Raw genomic sequence first — 19770 nt, 5'->3', positions numbered from 1 at the left:
GATTCCACTTATTATTTATGGGAAGAGTGACAAGCATACAGGATGGTAGGGATTACTGCAACTATCTTTGAATAATCTCAACATGAGGTTTAACAAGTTAGCTCAGAGTAAATTTAACAAAATGCGTGTAAGAGCTCTATAAAGCAAATTATAACACTTTAGGGAAAGACATTAAAGAAGGCTTAAATAAACAGGGAGGTATGTATGTTCATGAGAAGAAAGACTTAATGTTATACAATGTCAGTTCTTTCTATCTACTTAATCAATTCTACAAGGTTTTCAAGGAACTTGACAAGCTGAAAGGCACAAGGATAGCCAAGACATTTCTGAAAAAGAAAAGGGCAGGGATCATCCTAGCAGATACCTCTTTTGTGCTGCCCTCAGCCTATCAATAACCAATGTTGAGACTGGACCAACCCTGTGGTTCTTATTATGATTGCAAGACACCCTTCAGCAAAACACATCAGGAAGTTTTGAAAAAATAAAGGTTTATTACTCACAGGACCTGGAAATTACACAGCACACGTGGGGCCACACAGCGATGTCATAGGTCTAGGGTTTCCCAGGCTTACTCTTTATTGGAGTGTTTAAAATACAAGAGCGGAAATTTAAAGCAAGAAAGAGAAAAACAATAAGTGGCCTAAACGGTCAGTTAATTAAAACCAATCAAGATCTCTAAAACAAAGGAAACTCAGTAGGGAGAGCCAGCCTGTTTCTTTACCTAGTTGTGTGGCTGGCAATGAGTTTGTTTATTCAAGGTAGCCTTCATTGAAGCGAATGCCTCTTTGAAATGGATGTCTCCCAAAATCAAAGCTTACATCATGTATTTGCTTTTCAAAAAAAGAGAGAAAAGCTGCTAGGGCGGATACTATGCTATCAAAACTTATTCTACAACTCTAGTCATTGAGATTGTTTATGCAGGAATAGACAAATAAGACACTGAAACGAGCTACATATATATGAACATTTGCTATACCACTGGTACTAAGTAATAAGTAGTGCTGGGATAATGGGTTACTATCTGAAAAAAAATTGTATCCCTACATCGAGCTATATAAAATAATTAGTGATAGATCAAAGATTTAAATGTAAACATTTTATTTAAGCTTTTACAAGAAAATATGGAAAAATCATTTTTGACTCAGTGTAGAGATTTTCTTCAAAAATACAAATAAGGCACTGACCATAAAAATAAGTGTCAATAAATTTACCTAGAGCAAAATTAAGAACTTTTGTTACATCATTAACAAAGAGAAAATACAAGGTCCAACTTGTTTTTTTAACATCTCTCATCCACAGAGAATTATTATCCAGGATATGTTAAAACTCCTGAAAGTTATTGAGAAAAAGACAAGAAGAGATAGAAAAGTGAGCAAAAGATATTGATAGATATTTTGCAGAAAAGGAAACTCGAATAATGATAAACACTTGAAAATATCTCAGCTTCATTATTTAACCAGGCTGATTCAAATAAAGACAACAGCAAAATACAATTGGACATACTAGGTTGGCAAACGTGAAGACGTCCACCAACCATTGTGAGGATGTGGCTCAAAGACATTGGTACAACCAATTGATTTAGAAAATGATTTATCATTATCATCCAAATCTGGATATGTTTATGCCCCCGAGACATTCTACTTCTAGGTTTTTCTCTAGAGAAACTCTTAAACACGTATTGTTATACTAGGACACATATAAAATGAAGGTTCAGGGCAACACTGTTCATAATAGAATAAGAATAAGGAGAAGGAGAAGAACAATAATAGTCATTTGATATACTACACAGCAGGGAAATTATCAAAGAACTCTTCTGCAAAGAATCATGGAATTTTCCATGATTCCTGACACCATCCAGTTCAAAGCAAAGGCTTACTTCCTGGGACCTTCCTCAATGTTACCTAGCCAAAGCCCAAATCCTGAAATAGGTTCTTTCTAACACCCTCTTACTGAGACACCCCACAGTTCCTTGTGGTGTGCACTCTCCCCAGCTGTGAGAAGTAATAAACCCAACGTTTTCAACAACAGGTGCAGTCCTGGCGATCTTTGGCTGGAGGGCATTGAGAGGCTGAACGCAAACTACGGTAACAGATCTCCCTTTCCCCTTGGCCATGTGAGCAGATGGTTAACTATTGATGTTAACCGGCTTTGAAATCTCCAGTTGGGCAACATTTGCTGTAGGTGTGAACCATAGTCATTGGTGTTAAGTCAAGAAACTGGAGTTGAGAGTGTTAGACGTGATTTCCCCATGGACCTTGGAGTGGCCCACAATGCTGATGGAACCGGGAGGAGTGCCCAGGAAGTGGAATCAGGGAAATTTCTCCTTTCAGCAGAGAGGAGGTCATCACTGTCTCCAGAGAGGAGGTCATCACTGTCTCCTCTCTTGACTCAATTTCCTTCCAGCTACTGGCATCTTAGAACAAAGATGAGAATTTGGAGATGGGGACCGAGCAAACAAGCAAAAAAGAAAAACGTAAGCAAAAAGGACAGAGTCTCAAAGCCAAAAAGAGTACCTAGAAGTGGTTGGAGCTGGCAGTGGCTGTGCTGGTAAGGGAGGAGGTGTGCCATTCCCAGAACACTCAAGGGATAATTGATACATATTCCATATCCACTTCCATATCCACTACCCATAAACCTCATACAGACATTTCACAGACAAGGAAAGTGGGGTTCAGAGAGGTTATGTGACTTATTCGAGAGCTCTCTGCCAGTAAGAGGTGGAACCAGGATCTCAACCTAGTGTAACTGACTTCAATCCCACCTGAATTCCTACCTTTTATCCCACCAGGTTGACCAGCAGGAGTCCCTGACTGCATCTTCAGAGAACATGGAATAAGAAGCCAAAGAAGCCAGAAGCCGGAAGTGAAAAAATTTCCTCTGGAAGGTCTTTTAGAAGGGCACTCAGTCCCTGCCCTCTCTCTTCCCTCCTACAAGCAACTATGATTAATCACAAAACACAAAATTCTACAACCAGGGGTGAAGTAAGATATTTCTAAACTGGTCACTGGGTCTGCATATCACCAGGGCCCAGAGCAAAGCTTCCTTAAAATTGAAGGTGGGTCCCATAGCCTAACATCATCCCTGTGACTCATGCCCTCAGCTCTTCCTTAGTGTGTGTGGAAATGAGACAATCAGGATGCTGATGGGTCAGATTGCTGGAAATGAGCACTTTGGTCTCTGGGAGCCATCCAGACTCACCTCACTGGGGGGAAGTCCCCTTGGCCATCACTCTGTGAATCCCTGAGTGCCTTGGATGCTTGAACCAAGTAAGGGGAAGGAGATCTATTGTCCTACAGGAATAGCTCAGAGTAATTGGCCCTGCCTATCCCCACCAGTTCTTAGTTAGCACTTGGCTCTCCAGAGTCTGGGAATGGAGAGAGGATGGAATGGAATGGAATGGAATGGAATGGAATGGAATGGAATGGAATGGAATGGAATGGAATGGAATGGAATGGAATGATGGCGATCTCCAAGGATGAGGCGCATGATTGTGGGTCAGGTGCCATTCTTTGGGCTACCATAGCCTCTGGAGTTCTGTTTCTGCAGTACACCAGTGGCACCTCTCCTCACTGTGTCACCTGTCCATTCTCACTCAGCTGAGGACAGGGCTAGTCATGAATATGAATTCCTTTGGGACTTGCCATCTTTGCCCTGAGGGAAATGTACACCTTTTCTCTGGATTATGCAGCTTTGAGTAAAATCAAGTTGGCATTAAATTATTAGCAGAGAACTTGGTTCATCTCCCTAAGTCCAACTTATAAGCAGAAGAGACTAACGAAGAAGTGCTGACAACAACGTTCTTGGGGAGCAGGCATCAGGAGGCCAGACAGGCTTCAGGGCTCTCTACCTGGCATATCTCTGGTTGGCTATGTGTGCAGTAAATCCATTTGTCTCACCACATCCTTTCTTGTCTCATCCTTGGCTGACTTCAGTGTCCATAAGAATACCGCCTTCATCCCTTTGGTCCCACAGACCCCTGACCCCATAAACTGCACTCTGCCTGGCACACATGCCGTGGGCTTTGTCACTGCCCTTAGCTCCTCCACTTCTGAAATACAAAGCTGTTCTCTGACCCAATTCCTATCCTTCCAGCTCGGTCACTCTGTTACGTTCACTGTCTAGCCTCCATTCTTTCGAAGTGCCCAGCGTTGTAGAGACCATGTGTTCTCCTGCACTGGTTTTCTTCATCAGCCTTGGTCTGCGTTTGAGAGGAAAGAGAAGGAGCTGTGAAGCAGGTCTTCCCTTCGCTTGGCAGGCTGCTAGAGCTGTGGCTGTGGCTGGCACTGAGGCTAGGCTGGGACAGGGGAGGAAGGGAGGGGGAGTCAGCTGGGTTGGGGGCCCCACAGAGAAGCTGGCCAGGAACAATTGGGAACAAAGGCTGGACACTCTTCCGCTGAGCCCTCAGAGCCAGGCCTCTGCCTTCCGGGAACAGCTCCAGGAAATGGCTGAGATTCCAAATTTGGAAGGAAGAGACCTGTAAACAGGAGCTGAGCTCTGAGAGGGAAGAGCAGTCTCTCTTTAGGGAGGGGGTGGGGAACAGCACAGTGAAGGCTCAGGAGCTACAGGTCTGTCTGCTGCAGACATAGGTTTTCAGGGCTGGCAAGACTCTTAGAGATCATTGACGCGAACCATCTTTCCAGGACCTGCAAAGTATATCTGCCAAGGATGTTTGAGTAGGTTCAGTGATGGGAGGTGCATAAAAATAACAATATTGGCTAAACTTACTGATCAATTTTATAATGCATTAGGTTACTGTACTAAGTGATTTCATGCTTTATCTCATCTCCTTCGTACTCCAGCCCTCAGGATAGGTACAATTATTATTATTCCATTACAGATAAGAAGAGTGACTTGTAGGGGTGAAGGAACTTGCTGTCCAAGGCCTCCCAGCTTATTTCACCTGTTTCTGAGCTGAACAGGAATACACGGTGGGCATCTCCAGCTTGTCCCAGAGCTCCTGAATCCTTCCTATCTTCTGTCCTACACCCCTCAGCCCCATCTATCCTTGGGGTATGGAATGAGGAATGACGATACACTCCCGCTCCCCTCCACTTAGCTTCCTTAGCCCACTTTCCTCTGTCCTCAACTCCTTCGTGCTGTGCCCTGAGACCCCACGTCTGGGTTTCTATTCCCCTCTAGCAGAGGGTTACTTGGAAGCAAAAGGATAAGGATGAGGGTTCAAGGTTTAAATAGAGGCTTAGGGTTAAAATATCGAGGTTGTGGTTGGAGTTCTGGTTAGTGTAAGGATTACCTTTAAGAAACCCCAGGCTAGGAGTTCCAGGTAAACCTTGAAAAAACACAAGGTAAACCCTAGGGCTGGGGCTGGAGTCAGGGGTTGTGGCTAGAGGGTCAAGGTCAGAGAATTTCACTCCTCTGGGCTCCTCCCAGTTCTTCAAGGCACTGAGGGCCAGGCAGGAAGCATCGGTTTCCTCAAAGCTGCTTCCCTCTGGGGCAGTCTCAGCCACAAACAACCACCACCAGCCAGCCCCACCCCTCCTTCCCTCGCTATGAGCTCAGAGCTGCAGGACAAAGTGCTAGGGACCAGGACAGAGGCCTGAGAGCAGCCATGGGTTCTGGAGGAGCCTGCCTCCTGGGGGCCCGATGGCCCCTGCCTCTCCTATTTCTTCTTGGCACAGGTGAGTGTGGCCACCCCCCTCTCCTAGTGTATGTTCCCTTGATCCAAAGCCTGGCCAGGGGAAAAGAGGCCCTCCTGCTCCTTTCCTTTTGCAGTAGGAGCACCAGAAATGGTGATGGTGATGGTGATGGTGATGGTGATGGTGATGGTGATGGTGATGGTGATGGTGATGGTGAAGGTGATGGTGATAATGATTATGTGTGTGTAAGACAGACAGATTGAGAGCTCTGCAGGCTCTCTTCTCCCTTTTCAGCTAGTTTGTTATTCAGCAGTTGATCTTTAGATGAGAGAAGGCAGACAAGGTGTGCAGGGTTTTGGGGGGGGATATTGGTAGTCAGACCAGGCTCCGCCTCCCTTTCCCTCCCAGGAGGCATGGCTCAGGACTCCCCACCCCAGATCCTAGTCCACCCCCAGGACCAGCTGCTCCAGGGCCCTGGCCCCGCCAAGATGAGCTGCCGAGCCTCAGGCCAGCCGCCTCCCACCATCCGCTGGCTTCTAAATGGACAGCCCCTGAGCATGGTGCCCCCAGATGTACACCACCTCCTACCTGATGGAACCCTGCTGCTGCTGCGGCCCCCAGCCCAAGGACATGCCCACAATGACCAGGCCCCGTCCACAGACCTGGGTGTCTATACATGTGAGGCCAGCAACCAGCTGGGCACAGCCGTCAGCCGAGGGGCTCGCCTGTCTGTGGCTGGTGAGGCCTGGGAGGGGAGGTCTGGTGGGGGTACACGTTGGGTGAGATGCCTGAGGTGAGGGAGGTTTGAGGGGACGCTTGGGTGGGGAGATAGAATGGGAAAATAGGGTTAGGAGTGAACCTAGATGGGAGACCTAGGAGGTGGGGCCCTGAAGAGTTCATTGACGCCAGTCAGTGAGCACAAAGCAGGTAGAGAAGAATGGGGCAGGTGTGGCAGGAGACACCAAAGGGGCACATCTGGGGCGGGGAGGACTAGACGCTGCTTGCTGCACACCGTGCCTGCTCCCCACAGTTCTTCAGGAGGATTTTCAGATCCAGCCTCAGGACACAGTGGCCACGGTGGGTGAGCAGGTGACCCTGGAGTGTGCGCCGCCCTGGGGCCACCCAGAGCCCACAGTCTCATGGTGGAAGGATGGGAAATCCCTGGCCTTCCAGCCCGGGCGGCACATGGTGAGTGTAGCTCTCTTCCCCATACTCCATCCTGTCCTGGGCATGACTGGGCACACCCTGAGAGACTAACCCGCCCTACAGCCCCATGTCCCCTGCAGAATTTAAAGAAGGGAAAGCAATAAGGCCTTAAGCTTCCCTCCCCACTTAGAGCTTCTCCCCACATGGGAGACTTCACAATGCACCTGGCCTTGACAGGTATCCAGGGGCTCCTTGCTGATGGTAAGAGTGGAGAAGAGCGACGCAGGGACCTATATGTGTGTGGCCACCAACAGCGCAGGGCAACGGGAGAGCCGGGCAGCCAGGGTGTCTGTCCAGGGTAAGGAGAGGATAGTCAGCTAAGGTCAGGGCCACTGTGGGGGCCTCCCATTAGGGTGGCATGGTCTGGTTTTGGCTGGAGTTAGGGTATGTGGGGCTCAACCTGGGATCAGGGTCAGAGTGATGGGGACCCCATTTAAGACGCAGTTCCCCATCCTAGAGTGAAAATAGAAGTGCTCTAGACCTGGGAAATCTGGGAGTTTCAGTTTCTCAGCAGCTAAGGGATGTTCTGCTCCTCAATTCCTTCACTCTGGCCTGTAGGCCCCATCCCAGACCTATGCTCCCACAGAACCCCAGGACTACAAGGAGCCTCTGGAGCTGCTGGCTGTGCGTATTCAGCTGGAAAACGTGACCCTGCTGAACCCAGACCCGGCAAAGGGCACCAAGCTTGGGCCTGCTGTGTGGCTCAGCTGGAAGGTGAAGCCCAGTACCCAGGGGTGGGAGCCAGCCCAGGGGCACTGCTCACGAAAGGGCTGGTCATGAGCTTCCTGACCCTTCGGCCTTTCTCTTGTCTCTTTCCCAGGTGAGTGGCCCTGCTGCACCTGCCCAGTCCTATACAGTGCTGTTCAGGGCCCAGACAGCCCCAGGAGGCCGGGGAGCTCCATGGGCAGAGGCCCTGCTGGCTGGCAGGCAGAGTGCAGAGCTTGGGGGCCTCCAATGGGGACAAGACTACGAGTTCAAAGTGAGACCATCCACTGGACGGGCTCGAGGTCCTGACAGCAACGTGCTGCTCCTGAGGTTGCCTGAACAAGGTCAGGGACAGATATCCCCAAAACCCAACCACAGACCCTCTGGACCCTTCTTGTCTGGGGGTCTCTGGACTGTCCCACTCTATTCTGGGGGGATCGTGGATCCTACTCCTGGACTCCTGCCCTGCTCAGGCAAGCAGAGCTCCTATTCTCATCAATGTGGCCTCCGACCCTGTGTCCTGATCCTAGTTCTTTCCCTAAAGTCCTTTCCCTCAGCATTCCTTACAGCCTCTCTCCCTCCCCCCAGTGCCCAGTGCCCCTCCCCAGGAGGTGACCCTAAAACCTGGCAATGGCAGTGTCCTTGTGAACTGGGTCCCACCACCTGCTGAAAACCAGAATGGCATCATCCGTGGCTACCAGGTACCCCCCAAAAGCTGACGTACCCCTTCCTAGTGGAACCAGGACCTCCCTCTTCCACGGCATCCTGCATGTCCCAGCGTCCTGAAATGTACCTGTGCAGAGAAGCAAGGGACACTTACTGTTGTTGAGTGAGGGTCTGCCAGACCCTGGCGAGCACTTACCTACACGATGTCATTTCGTCTCACCACCCACCCTGGGTTCTTATCTCCAATTTACAGACATGGACAGTGAGGCTAAGGTCACAGATGTGGGACACAAGACAGAAATAAGAAGTGTGGGTGCAGGTGCGGAGGGAGTGTGCCCAGGAAAATGTCAGGGCAAGATGATCACAGGCCCAGAGTCTAATCTGCAAATGAAGGGCTTAGCTGCTGGGATGATGCCTGGGGGCACTGCTCACCCTTGCTTGTCCTCAGGTGTGGAGCCTGGGAAACACCTCATTGCCACTAACCAACTGGACTGTGCTGGGGGAGCAGACACAACTGGAGATTGCCACCCAAACGCCAGGTTCCTACTGTGTACAAGTGGCTGCAGTCACTGGTGCTGGGACTGGAGAGCCCAGTAGCCCTGTCTGCCTCATTTTAGGTGAGGGCAGTCCCCACGGGTCCCACGCATAACCTTCAGCCCCAATTCCCACCTTCATCTCTCCCTCCTCCCACCTCACACATTCAGCTTCCCCCCCTTCTCTGTCCAACCCTCATTGCCTCACTGCTTCCAACCCCTGAGCTTCAAATCCCATACAGAGCAGGCCATGGAGCGAGCCGCCCGAGAACCCAATGACCAGGGTCCATGGACCCTGGAGCAGCTAAGATCCACCTTGAGGCGTCCAGAGGTCATTGCCAGCGGGGGTATTTTGCTCTGGCTACTGCTGCTGGGCACAGCCGTGTGTGTCCACCGCCGGCGCCGAACTGGAATGCACCTGGGCCCAGGTGAGAGAATGAGGTGGACTCCAGGTGGTCAAGCCTCCCTGGTCCAGTCAGAATGCTGCAGGGAGGTTAGATCTCTAATCCGGTGCTGGTCACTCTAGATTTAGCCTTTTTCCTGCCCTCTCTCAGGTCTATACAGATATACCAGTGAGGACGCCATCCTAAAACACAGGTGAGAGAGGGGAGGGGAGGGGCCTCAGGTGAGGGACCGGAAGGGTCCTTGAGGGAGATCCATTCATTTCTTTAGAACAGTCCCCATCTGCCAGGAAGTCAGTCTAGATGGAGGCATATGAAAGCAATCCTGAGTTAGAAGTGCAGAAACATGTACCAGGTCACATGGAGGGCATTAAGGTGGGGAAATGTGCAAGGCAGATTTCACATTTACCTTGACAGTAAGAAGGGGAAGGGCAAAGGGAGCAGCAGGGCCAAGGGACCGTGGAGCTGGGACAGAATTAGATGGAGTTACCCCTACTCCAGGCAGTTTGGGATCCTAGTACCTGAATTTCTCCTCAACTCCAAGTGAGAATTAATTTCTCTTTCAATAATGTTACTATCACACCACTTGACAGGTGAGTAAAGCAAGAATCATAAACAGGTGACTTTGCCCAAGGCAACACAGCTGGCCTTCTGAACTCCTAATCCAGTGCTCTTGTCGCCGACCTCTCACTAATACTGACTACATTTTCCTGCTGACTCATCCTGCATTGGTGGGGAATAACTAGCATGGGAAGACCAGCCTGATTTCTAATTTTCTCTGTACACTCAGTGTTCACCTAGCAGTGCCCTTGCATTCAGTAAATCGCTCACCTATTGCGCCATCTTTCCTTCACAAGAATCCACCTACAGTTCCAGCAGAGGGCACTCTGCCCCCACACCATAGATTTGTACTCCTTAGTACCGTGACAGGGCGGTTGGTGGCAGGTACCTCTGCTCCAAGTGTTTGGCTGCCACAGCAAGTCTGCAGTTTGAGACAAGATACTAAGCAAAAAAACATCCTTTTTTATCCTACTGGCTAAGCGTTACACTAAATAACCATTTCATCTCTGCCCACTTTTCCCTGCTCTGTATTTTATTAGATGTTCTCTGGGAGGCTTCACATCCCAGGTGTGCATCTTTCAACAGAAGTGTTTTGAGTACTTGCTATGTGCCAGACACATCCAGCTAGACCACTTTGCTGTCAGCTTCTCAGCCCAAAGCCAGGTTCCCAGCTGGTGCCATGTTCCTGAGTCACGCTGTGCTCACGGGACTTTCCCTTGAGTTATCTCCCAGGCTTTGTCTTCTCTGCCCTGAATTTTCTCTGCCCCGCGGGAACTTTATCCCTGTCCTTGAGGGAGAGCCATTCATTCCTTTAGAACAGTCTCCGTTTGCCAGGAGGTCAGTCTAGATGGAGGCAGCCATGCCGGCTTATGAATGCAATCCTGCGTTAGAAGTGTAGAAACATGTACCAGAGAACATGGACGGGATTAGGGTGGGGAAATACGAGAGGAAGATTTCACATTTACCTTGACATTAAGAAGGAGAAGGGCAAAGGGAGCAGCAAGAAATAGCCTGCTATGTTCACAGGGCAAGACAAGCCGTTTGGTCTGGCCAGGGCATAGGGTGTGAGATGGGTCAGAGCAAAGGATAAGGCTAGGGGGCTGGAAGCCAGACCTACCAGGACCCTGTGCGCCATGCTAGGCAGCTGGGCTCTCTCGTGGTAAATGGGGAGCCATTGAAGGTTTTAAGCAGAGAAGTGCTTTGGTCTGATCGGTATTATCAGACTATCACTCAGGCAGCCGGCAGGGCCCCCAGTTCAAAGGGAACCAGACTAGAGGTAGAGAGGCAAGCCCGATGCAGCAAGCTCCTGCTCTGCCAATTGCCTGATCTCACGGTTCCTTGTTTCAGCTCACAGCATCGCCCTTATACGGACGGCCTGTTGTTGCCACTTTACAGACGAAGATGCCGGGGCTTAGAGAGGCTGACAGACTTACTCCCAGGGTTGCACAGCTGAGCTGTAGCAGATGGAGATTTTCAAACTGGGTTTATCTGACTCCAGATCTGTGTTCTTTTCATCTTAGCACACAGCTATTTCTCTTTAATACCTCCTAGCTCTGGGCAACTTGGACTTCCCCTGATCCCAGGATAAGAAAGGGCACTGAGTTTGAGGCACCAGGTCAGAGATTTTAAGGAGTCTGAAGGGCTGAAAAGTAGGCAGAATAAAACTGGTACCACTGTCTTCTCACCCCCTTCAGCTACCGTCTGAGCTGGAGGTCTTGGCCAATTAAGTTCTCGCTTCACCACGTCTCACTTCACCATGTCCCATTGCCCCAGGATGGATCACAGTGACTCCCCCTGGCTGGCAGACACTTGGCGGTCCACCTCTGGCTCTCGGGACCTGAGCAGCAGCAGCAGCCTTAGCAGCCGGCTGGGAATGGACCCCCGGGACCCACTAGACTGTCGTCGCTCCTGTGAGCATGCTCAGTGGGGGCCAGGGCCTAGCAGTGGATCAGGGATCCCAGGACTGGAGGAGGGGGGCGTAGAGCAGGATGTGGTCACCATAATTCCTCCTGTCATTTTTGTTGCAGTAATCTCCTGGGATCCCCGCAGCCCCGGTGTGCCCCTGCTTCCTGACACCAGCACTTTCTATGGCTCCCTGATTGCTGAGCTGCCTTCCAGCCCTCCAGCCCGGCCAAGCCCGCAAGCCGCAGGTGTCAGGCGTCTCCCAGCCCAGCTGGCCCGGCTCTCCAGCCCCTGGCCCAGTGCAGACAGCCTCTGCAGCCGCAGGGGTCTCTCTTCCCCGCGCGTGTCTGTGGCCCCCGCAGAGGCTTGGAAGGCCAAGAAGAAGCAGGGTAAGGACAAGAAGGGCAGACCCAGCCTGGAGCAGGTAGGAGAGGCCAGGAGTGGGAATGTGATGGGAACATGGTCTGGAGCCGTGAAGCCAGGCATAGGTGACACCCCACCCACAGCGTCGATTCTCCTGTCCTTGTGGACACCCATCACCAAAGCACTCAGCTAGGAGTATGCTGGCCTCAGCTGTCCTTTACATTGTGCTCTTGTCCCGGTTTGGCCACACCGATAGTGAGCTCTGTTTCTGCAGTCAGCTCAACTCTACAAACATTTAATAAGCACCACTGTATGCCAGACATGGTGATTCAAGAGATACCATATACAGTCCTTGCCCTCTAAGAGCTCAAAGTCTCATGAAAGTGACTGACTGGCTCCCAAGTCATTCTAGAACCTAACAGAATGTGACCAGTGCTGGTGTGAAGCCTCCAGCTCCCATGAATTCTGGGTTTTGTGCTCTACATACGGGTCTTCCCAGACATGACTCCCAACTCCCTTCCCAGAGAAGGAGTATGTACCTTCTGTCCAGATTTCTCTCCTGACTTCTAGCAACCTGCTTTGACTTTTCAGAGAGAAATAATTCCGCTCTCTGTTTCTTCAGCAACCACTATAGGTTAGGTGCTTTACTTATATTTATTATTTGATTTAGTCCTGACAACGTGTTAATGAGTTATTAGTTCTCTAATTTTACAGACAGGGAAAGAGGATCAGAATTGGTAACTTGTTCCACACCCCTCATCAGTAAGCTGCAGAACTCAAATCTGAAGCCAGAGTGGTCTGTGTGCTCCCAAAGGCTGCTCTGACTCTGGAAACGCCCTTGGGAAAGCCCATCCTCCCACTGATTCTTTTCTCCCATCTCTGAATACTGGTCTGCACTCTGTGCTGACTTCATGAGCCTTCTCTACTGATGAGCAAGATTTACAAATGTTCTATAGCCGAGTTTTTAAAAGTTGATAATCTAACTTTTATTACGACAAAGATGGATTCGGGTTAATTCGAAGATTGTCCAATATGCAGAATTTTATGCCTCTAAATATTAGCAAAGCCGGCATTCTTTCCAGCTTCGCCTCAGAGGTATTGCATTAGACATCCTCGGTGGTGATAAAATACCAGCTAAACAGAGGTTGCAGAAGTCTCATTTAAAAACTAGATTTCCTATGGAGAACTACCTGGCCTTGAATATAACGTATGGCCCATCTTAGACCATTAATACTACTGGACAGGGTGAGTAGTTTTCTGCCGTCGATTCTTAACAAAGGTTCCAGTCCTCAGATGAGGCTTCCTAACCTCCCTGAGGGGGTTAGGTCCTCATTCCCCCGTGTTTCTCCTCACCCCAGTCTCACCTTACCACTGCCTCCCGATGGGTCAACCACAGTGACATCTGTGGGCTGGTGGACACTTGGCCCATCTCTGGCTCCAGGGACCTTAGCACCTACAGCGAGACCATGCTCTGAGCTTGCCAGAGCCATGGCATTGGCTCTACTGCTGTCACCTAGCACAAGCGTGATGTTTCTTCATCTTTTAAAACTGGCAGGCTCTCTCAGTGCCCCTATTCCCCTTGACCAGCTTTTTCCTTTTTCTTTTATATGACCTTAGTTGGGGTTTTTCTCCATGACCAATATTCTCATAACTGCATTCTCCCATGTATCACCTGTTATATCAGGCTCTTAGTTTTGCTTACCTCGCCAGATACTTACACTGAATATCCTCATTAATTCATTCTTTCAAACAAATATTTATTGAGATTCAGGTATGGCCAATGAGATTTGGCCTAACCTTACTAACATTTTTATTGTATAGTTTATTCAGATAGTGTTGAAACTAAAATCCAAGTAATTCCAAGCAAGGTGGGAAGAGGATTTTTGATACCAGAACCCTTTAGAGGAAATGAAAAGGGTTGAGAAAGATATAGCCTTTTCCCTTCTTTTTCTACACAAACCAACCAACCAACATCTGTCCCCATTTCTGAGCTTAGTTAAGAAGCCAGGCACTAAACAAGACAAAGCTGATGATAGCACAGTTGGAGCACCTGAAGTTGGCCTCTAGGACTCCCTAGGTAATCCAATAACTAAAGGAAATACACAAAAACCAAACAGCCAAAGTACAAAAGCAAACTTTGATGGAAGAAGTGTAGCCACTGTGTGGGTTTTCATCCCAATGACTCATGTTCTGGCCACTGTCCATGGATTCCCAGGGCCCAGATGCAGTCTTGGTCTTGTCCCTGCTCTGACCTGCCCATGGTGGCCCCTACATCTTTGAGATAAGACTGACTAGACAGCTCTTCAGACAGTCTGAAGCTCTGCCTCGAGGGTCCTGCCTGGTCTTTGGTCTGGGCTTCTGATCATGTGCTACTAATCTGAAGGCTGTTTCTTTCCTCCTTTGTTGATGTTCTCCTGATTCCTGGTCTTGGGAAAGTCTAGTATTTTCTATTTCTGTTACCCAGTTCCTCTCTAGTTTAAACTTAGATCCATTTGGGTTTTGGCCTGACCAGGAGGCATGCTCACGGGTCATTGCACACAGCTGGGTCTGTTACCTCAGCGTCTTTATTGTGAGAGGTCATTCAGCACTGTCTCTTAAGTGGCCCGGTAGGCCAGGTGATAGCTGCCATCGTGTATGTGATTCTTTTCACCCCGTGTTTGCACCTACATCTCTGAGAGCGTCCATCATTCCCTCATTTAGCCAACAAATGTTGACTATCTACGGGCAGGGCATTGTCTCCTTGGATGAGACCAACACAACTTCCTACTCTAAAGTTCCTCTTCCTATCACACCTGGCCTTGTCTGGGTTACTTGTTTTTCTCTTACCTATTCAGCTCAATTTGGCGGCCCAACCCATCTCCCAAGGTGAGAGACACTCGGGTTTCTCAGGACAGGGCTAGCTAGAACCGTGTGAGATATTTACAATGTGAGAAAGGAAAATTAATAGATTCTCTCCAAGAAAAGGAATATATGTCTTCACAGAGCCAAAATTCATGAGAAGAGTAGCGATGTGAGGGTATAACGATCAGGAAAACTGGAATATAAAGGAAAAGAAAAGAAAGCTATTAGGTGCCAGGAACTTTCCAATCTGTTTTGATCTGATTGGCAAAACCATCATTTGAAGTGGGTGTTTACAAATGAAATGGAGGCTCAGAAAGGTCACATAGTTACTACATGGCTGAGCCAGGCTATGAATGCCTGTCTTTTGACTCCAAGCTGCCTGGATGGAGGGGAAAATGAAGAGAGGTTATTTTCTCTTTTCTTATTTTCTCTTTTCTCTGGGTTCAGGGGCCCTAAAGCATAACTGAATGACAAGGCTGAAGATGGAGCCTGTGATTGGAGCCTGAAAGGCCCACGCTGGCTTGTCCCCCAACCACTAACTCTTTCTTTGCAGAGCTGCACCAGGCCAATAGCTCCCCACTGCTCCGGACCAGCCACCCTGTGGAGCTCTGGGCCTGGGAGTTGGGGAATAAAGGCTCCAAGAACCTTTCCCAAAGCCCAGGTGAGAAGAAGTGAGGTGGTGAGGCAGGGTAGAGGGGCCCGCCAGCACCTACAACTGGCTTCTCCTGTCCTTGAGGAGGCCGGGTGGGTGGGGTATGGGGACAGGAAACTGAGGGGTACGGTAGGTTGGAATGCAATGGGGGGTCTGGGGCTGATAGGGGCTCTGCCATTCTCACACTCAAGCTATTGTTCCCCAGGAGCTGTGCCCCGAGCTCTGGTTGCCTGGCGGGCCCTGGGACCGCAGCTGCTCAGCTCCTCCAATGAGCTGACTCCCCCTCTACCTCCAGCACCCCTCTCTGCTCATGGACCCCCTGGTCAGAATCAACAGACCCAGTAAGAGGGCAAGGGATTCAAGAAGCAGGGTTGGAGGGGTGCAGAGGGGAGGGGTGTTAGTTGAGCCTGGATGGAGCTGGAGAGGAGTGGACAGCGACTCAAAGAATTGAACTAATCATCCTGCCATCTCTGTCTTACCCTAATCAGGTACTCAGGGGAGCTGCAAGCTCCCTCCTCCCTCCCACTGCCAGCAGCCCCCCTCCCCATCCTCATCCCCTCCAGTCCCCCCAGCCTCTTCAGCCCCCAGGCCTCCTCCCTCTCTGGTCCCAGCCCAGCCTCCAGTCGCCTGTCCAGCTCTTCACTGTCATCTCTGGGAGAGGATCAGGACAGTGTACTGACCCCTGAGGAGGTGGCCCTGTGCCTGGAGCTCAGTGATGGTGAGGAGACACCCAGGTGAGTAGCCCAAGGGAAAATGGAAGAACTAGAGTATGCCTATCAGTACCCCGTTCCACCCTTTCTCAACTGGAATGTTTCTGCCCTATCTCACCTCAATTGTCGTACTGTCTCCCACTCTCGCTCTTCCCAGGAACAGTGCTTCTCCTATGCCAAGGGCTCCTTCACCCCCCATCACCTATGGGTACATCAGCGTCCCGACAGCCTCAGAGCTAGCAGACATGGGCAGGACTGGAGGAGGGGTGGGGTCTGAGATGAGGGGCTTGTTGTGCCCACCTCGGCCCTGCCTCACTCCCACCCCCAGCGAGGGCTCCTTAGCCAACGGCTGGGGCTCAGCCTCTGAGGACAATGCCCCCAGCGCCAGAGCCAGCCTCGTCAGCTCCTCCGATGGCTCCTTCCTCGCAGATGCCCACTTCGCACGGGCCCTAGCAATGGCTGTAGACAGCCTTGGTCTGGAGCCCAGGGAGGCAGACGGTGTCTTTACAGGTACGTTAGGTCACCCCCACCCCTTGGAACGGACACAGCTTCTATAAGACGCCTTCTCCCCAACCAAGAGGCAAAATTCCTCATTGTGGGCTTTGTTGTCATTGTCCTTAAAACAGCTAGTTTTTATTAAATGATTACTACATCCCAGGCTCTACAATAAGCACTTTAACGTACATTCAATAACAGCGCCTCTCTGAGGAATATTCTCTATATTTCTTTTTAAATGGGGAAACTATAAGTCAAACAGGTTTCTTAACTTGCCCAAGGTCACCTCTGAGAACAAGAACTTGTTCAAGTCTGAAACCTGGAAACAGGCAATTGCATGGTCCATTCCCCTACTTCCAGGGGGCCCCTCTCACCCACACAAGTCTCCAGGAAAGGTAGCTCCCCAGCCTCTTCTATTTACTCCAACCTAGATTTCTCCTCACTGTGGCAAGTTCTGTTTTCTCTCTTACCTCTGCTGTGCTTCCAAGCCCTTCCGCTTGCCTTGTCCTGGCTGAGAGAGGAGCACCTGAGCTCAGCCTTCACATGTCTCGCAGAGTTAGCTCCATGTCAGCAGAGGCAGTCTAGCTCCCTGGGCTCCTTGGGTGTTCCCTTCCTCATCCTCTCTATCAGACCCCCTAAACCCATTTTATGAACCCTAACTCTACCCTTTGCCCCCAAGAAAAACAAGCAGGCTTGTGGTGAATGGGAGAGCAAGGAATATCTAGGGCAGAAGTGCCCATAATGGAGGGAAAAGAGGATGCCGGGGAGTGAAAGAGTGAAGGAAGAGTATGGGCAGAAGCCCAGTTTGAGCTCTTCTCGCTAAAGAAACCAACAGACTGTCTTCATATCTCTGGGGCTGGGGTCACCAAGATTGATGAGCCAAATTGGGGCTAGGGTTGGGTGTATGCCTGAAGTTGGCCCCAACCTTTCTGCCCTAAACTCATTACCAGGGGTGAAGGCCAACCCTCCACAGATATCTCTACCCTTCCCCACAGATGCCTCATCACCTCCCTCACCCCGGGAGGACCTCTTCCTGTCCCCCACCCTCCCCCTGCCCCTGTGGGAGTGGAGGTCAGACTGGCTAGAGGACATGGAGAACAACCGCACGCAGCAGCTGGGAAGGGGGCTGCCTCCCTGGCCCCCCGACTCTCAGATCTCTTCCCAGGGAAGTCAGCTCAGCTGTCCTGCATCCAAGGCTGGCAGTAAGTGTCCATCTGCCTGGCTGGTGTGGTTCTGGGGAGGACCCAAGAGAGAGCCTGGGGTCTGGCAGGAAAGATGAGGAGCAGGGGGATAACTCCACTCTCCCTCAATTTTCCTACAGACTCCTTCTGAGGCATGTCCCTGACCCCCAAGAAAAGACTCAGAACCCCTTCTCCTGTCAGCCCTGGACTTGGCCTGTGAGTCTGGCAGTTGGTTCCACTTTGCCAGGCCGCCAGAATTCTCCCTCTGGGATTGTGAAAACAAATGAAATACAAAATCAGAGCAAAGCAGACCTGGAGCCTCAGGAGCAGAGGCATCTCCACCGGACACCCTTGCTTTTCCTGTGCTCCACCCAATCCCACAACCAGACTGTTTGGCTTGAGGAGCAGCCCATCTCCTGATCTCCCACCCACGCAGAGCATGGGAAGTGGGGGAGCCAGGGGTTTTCATGGGAGACAACGGCAGCTTGTGGGGGAGGGCCATGGAGGAAGGAGCTCCTCAAGCCTCCCCTCAGCCTCACAGGACTGTTCCAAAGAGACCACTCAACTCCCGCCACAGCATGTAAAGGAGATACAGAGCACACAAAGCCCACCCCAGCACCAAGGCAAAGGTTCCAGATGGACCCAGGAAGGGAGCAGAAGGAAGGGAGGCACGGAACATGGGACAAAAACACCCTCCTCACACTGCTGTCACTGTGAGCTTAAGGAATTGATACTATAAAATGGCAATGAGTTGAGTTGTCCGATGTTTCCCCAGAGCACCGTTTGGGGGAGAGCACCTGGAGATGTGGGAAGAATTACCTGAGCTAGAAAGGGAGCAAGTATTCATTGACACTCGGGAGTGACACCATCTCTGTTCTGTAACTGAGGGGGTAAATATGTGCCCCCATCAAATTTTAAGCAGAATCTAGGAAAGGGAGGGCTGGGGGCCTTGGGGGGTCTCCTGGTCTTAGCAACTTTTCCTGAGAAGACCACTCCTGCTTTCAGTGGTCCCAGCCCCCTCCCCAAAGACCAATCCCAAATGGTTTCTTAACATAGACAAAGTAACTAATCCCACAAAAGGTAGACCCACCTGCCATCGTTGGCTAATGAACACCCTTCAGCTAAAACAGCAGAACAGAGGAACAAATGGTGGAGTTGGATATCCAGGGCCTAAGCCACAGAAAGCTACTGACAGTAAGTGATGGCATCTTTCTCACTTGGCGGGCAAGGTCAGGGACAGAATCCACAAGTTGAGGGGATGCACTAAATACATGGCCAGCACCACAGCAAGCTACTTTCAGGAGGGCCAAGAGGAAAGGGCCCCGAAAAGGGGTGACTGATAATCCCCCCAAAGCTAGAAGCTTTACTGAAAGCCACCCTGCTTCGGGCGGCTAAGCCAGGCGGGGCCTTGTACTGCCTGGACTAACGTGGCCAGTCTGGGCTGGCGCGGCGTGACCCGGGAGAGGGAACCAGCACTGTGGATACACTTCCTTCTTCCTCTCTAACTGCTTTTCCTTTTCTGGATTTTGTTTTTCTTTCAGCTTCCTGGTAAAATTTCTTTTGAAAACATTCCAACTCTGTTTGCTAAACCGAAGGAGAAAACAGGATTTGTATACACTTAGATCAAAATACACACTTAGTGGTAGGAATGGTCAGAGCCAGGGCTTGGCAGGCAGCAGCCATCTCCTGAAAGCCCAGGTTGGTTACTGAGCTGGGGGTGGAACAAGCAAGAAGGAACAGACCTCAGCTAATCAGCGAGTGTCATGGGCCATGGGTGAGGGAGTAATAAGGATAATAGCATTCATGGTCAACATTTTTAAAAATTCCGTACCAACTAGATCGATTACATCTGAGCCTAAAGTGGCCAGGAGGTGCCTATTTGCACATCCCTCTGGGAAAAAGCCTGTTTTTCCTCCTTGACTGAGGTTTCCCATCAGCTCCTCCTTTCTTTTGAGTTTTA

At 50.3% G+C, this 19770-nt stretch overlaps 1 protein-coding gene across 4 annotated transcripts; it reads left to right on the top strand.

Moving 5' to 3' along the window:
* Positions 1–5394: 5394 nt before the first annotated feature.
* ROBO4 (roundabout guidance receptor 4) lies at positions 5395–19373 on the top strand. 4 transcript variants are annotated; one of them, XM_081037201.1, is made up of 18 exons: positions 5395–5636; positions 6003–6332; positions 6625–6782; positions 6978–7098; positions 7387–7514; positions 7621–7849; positions 8094–8206; positions 8620–8788; positions 8947–9132; positions 9259–9301; positions 11440–11576; positions 11694–11957; positions 15326–15433; positions 15630–15765; positions 15913–16158; positions 16292–16644; positions 17625–17831; positions 17951–19373. In XM_081037201.1, the coding sequence occupies exons 1-18, from the start codon at positions 5567–5569 to the stop codon at positions 17959–17961; spliced, it is 3009 nt and encodes a 1002-aa protein (XP_080893327.1). In that variant the 5' UTR covers positions 5395–5566; the 3' UTR covers positions 17962–19373. The 4 variants fall into 4 exon arrangements, with proteins under 4 accessions (XP_080893327.1, XP_080893329.1, XP_080893328.1 ...); XM_081037203.1 differs by having other exon boundaries at positions 5508–5636; positions 16463–16644; XM_081037202.1 differs by lacking the exon at positions 16292–16644 and having other exon boundaries at positions 5508–5636.
* Positions 19374–19770: the final 397 nt, after the last annotated feature.

The sequence above is a fragment of the Rhinolophus hipposideros genome, assembly GCF_964194185.1.
Source record: "Rhinolophus hipposideros genome assembly, chromosome: 24".
NCBI lineage: Eukaryota > Metazoa > Chordata > Mammalia > Chiroptera > Rhinolophidae > Rhinolophus > Rhinolophus hipposideros.
Note: the sequence above shows the minus strand (reverse complement) of the source record. Positions and strands in the feature narration are given on the sequence as shown.

Coding starts and splice junctions, on each gene's coding strand:
- ROBO4 (XM_081037201.1), top strand. CDS start 5,567: ATGGGTTCTGGAGGAGCCTGCCTCCTGGGGGCCCGATGGCCCCTGCCT. Junction 7,850..8,093: donor CCTGAGGTTGCCTGAACAAG/GTCAGGGACAGA, acceptor CCCTCCCCCCAG/TGCCCAGTGCCCCTCCCCAG. Junction 11,577..11,693: donor ACTAGACTGTCGTCGCTCCT/GTGAGCATGCTC, acceptor TTTTTGTTGCAG/TAATCTCCTGGGATCCCCGC.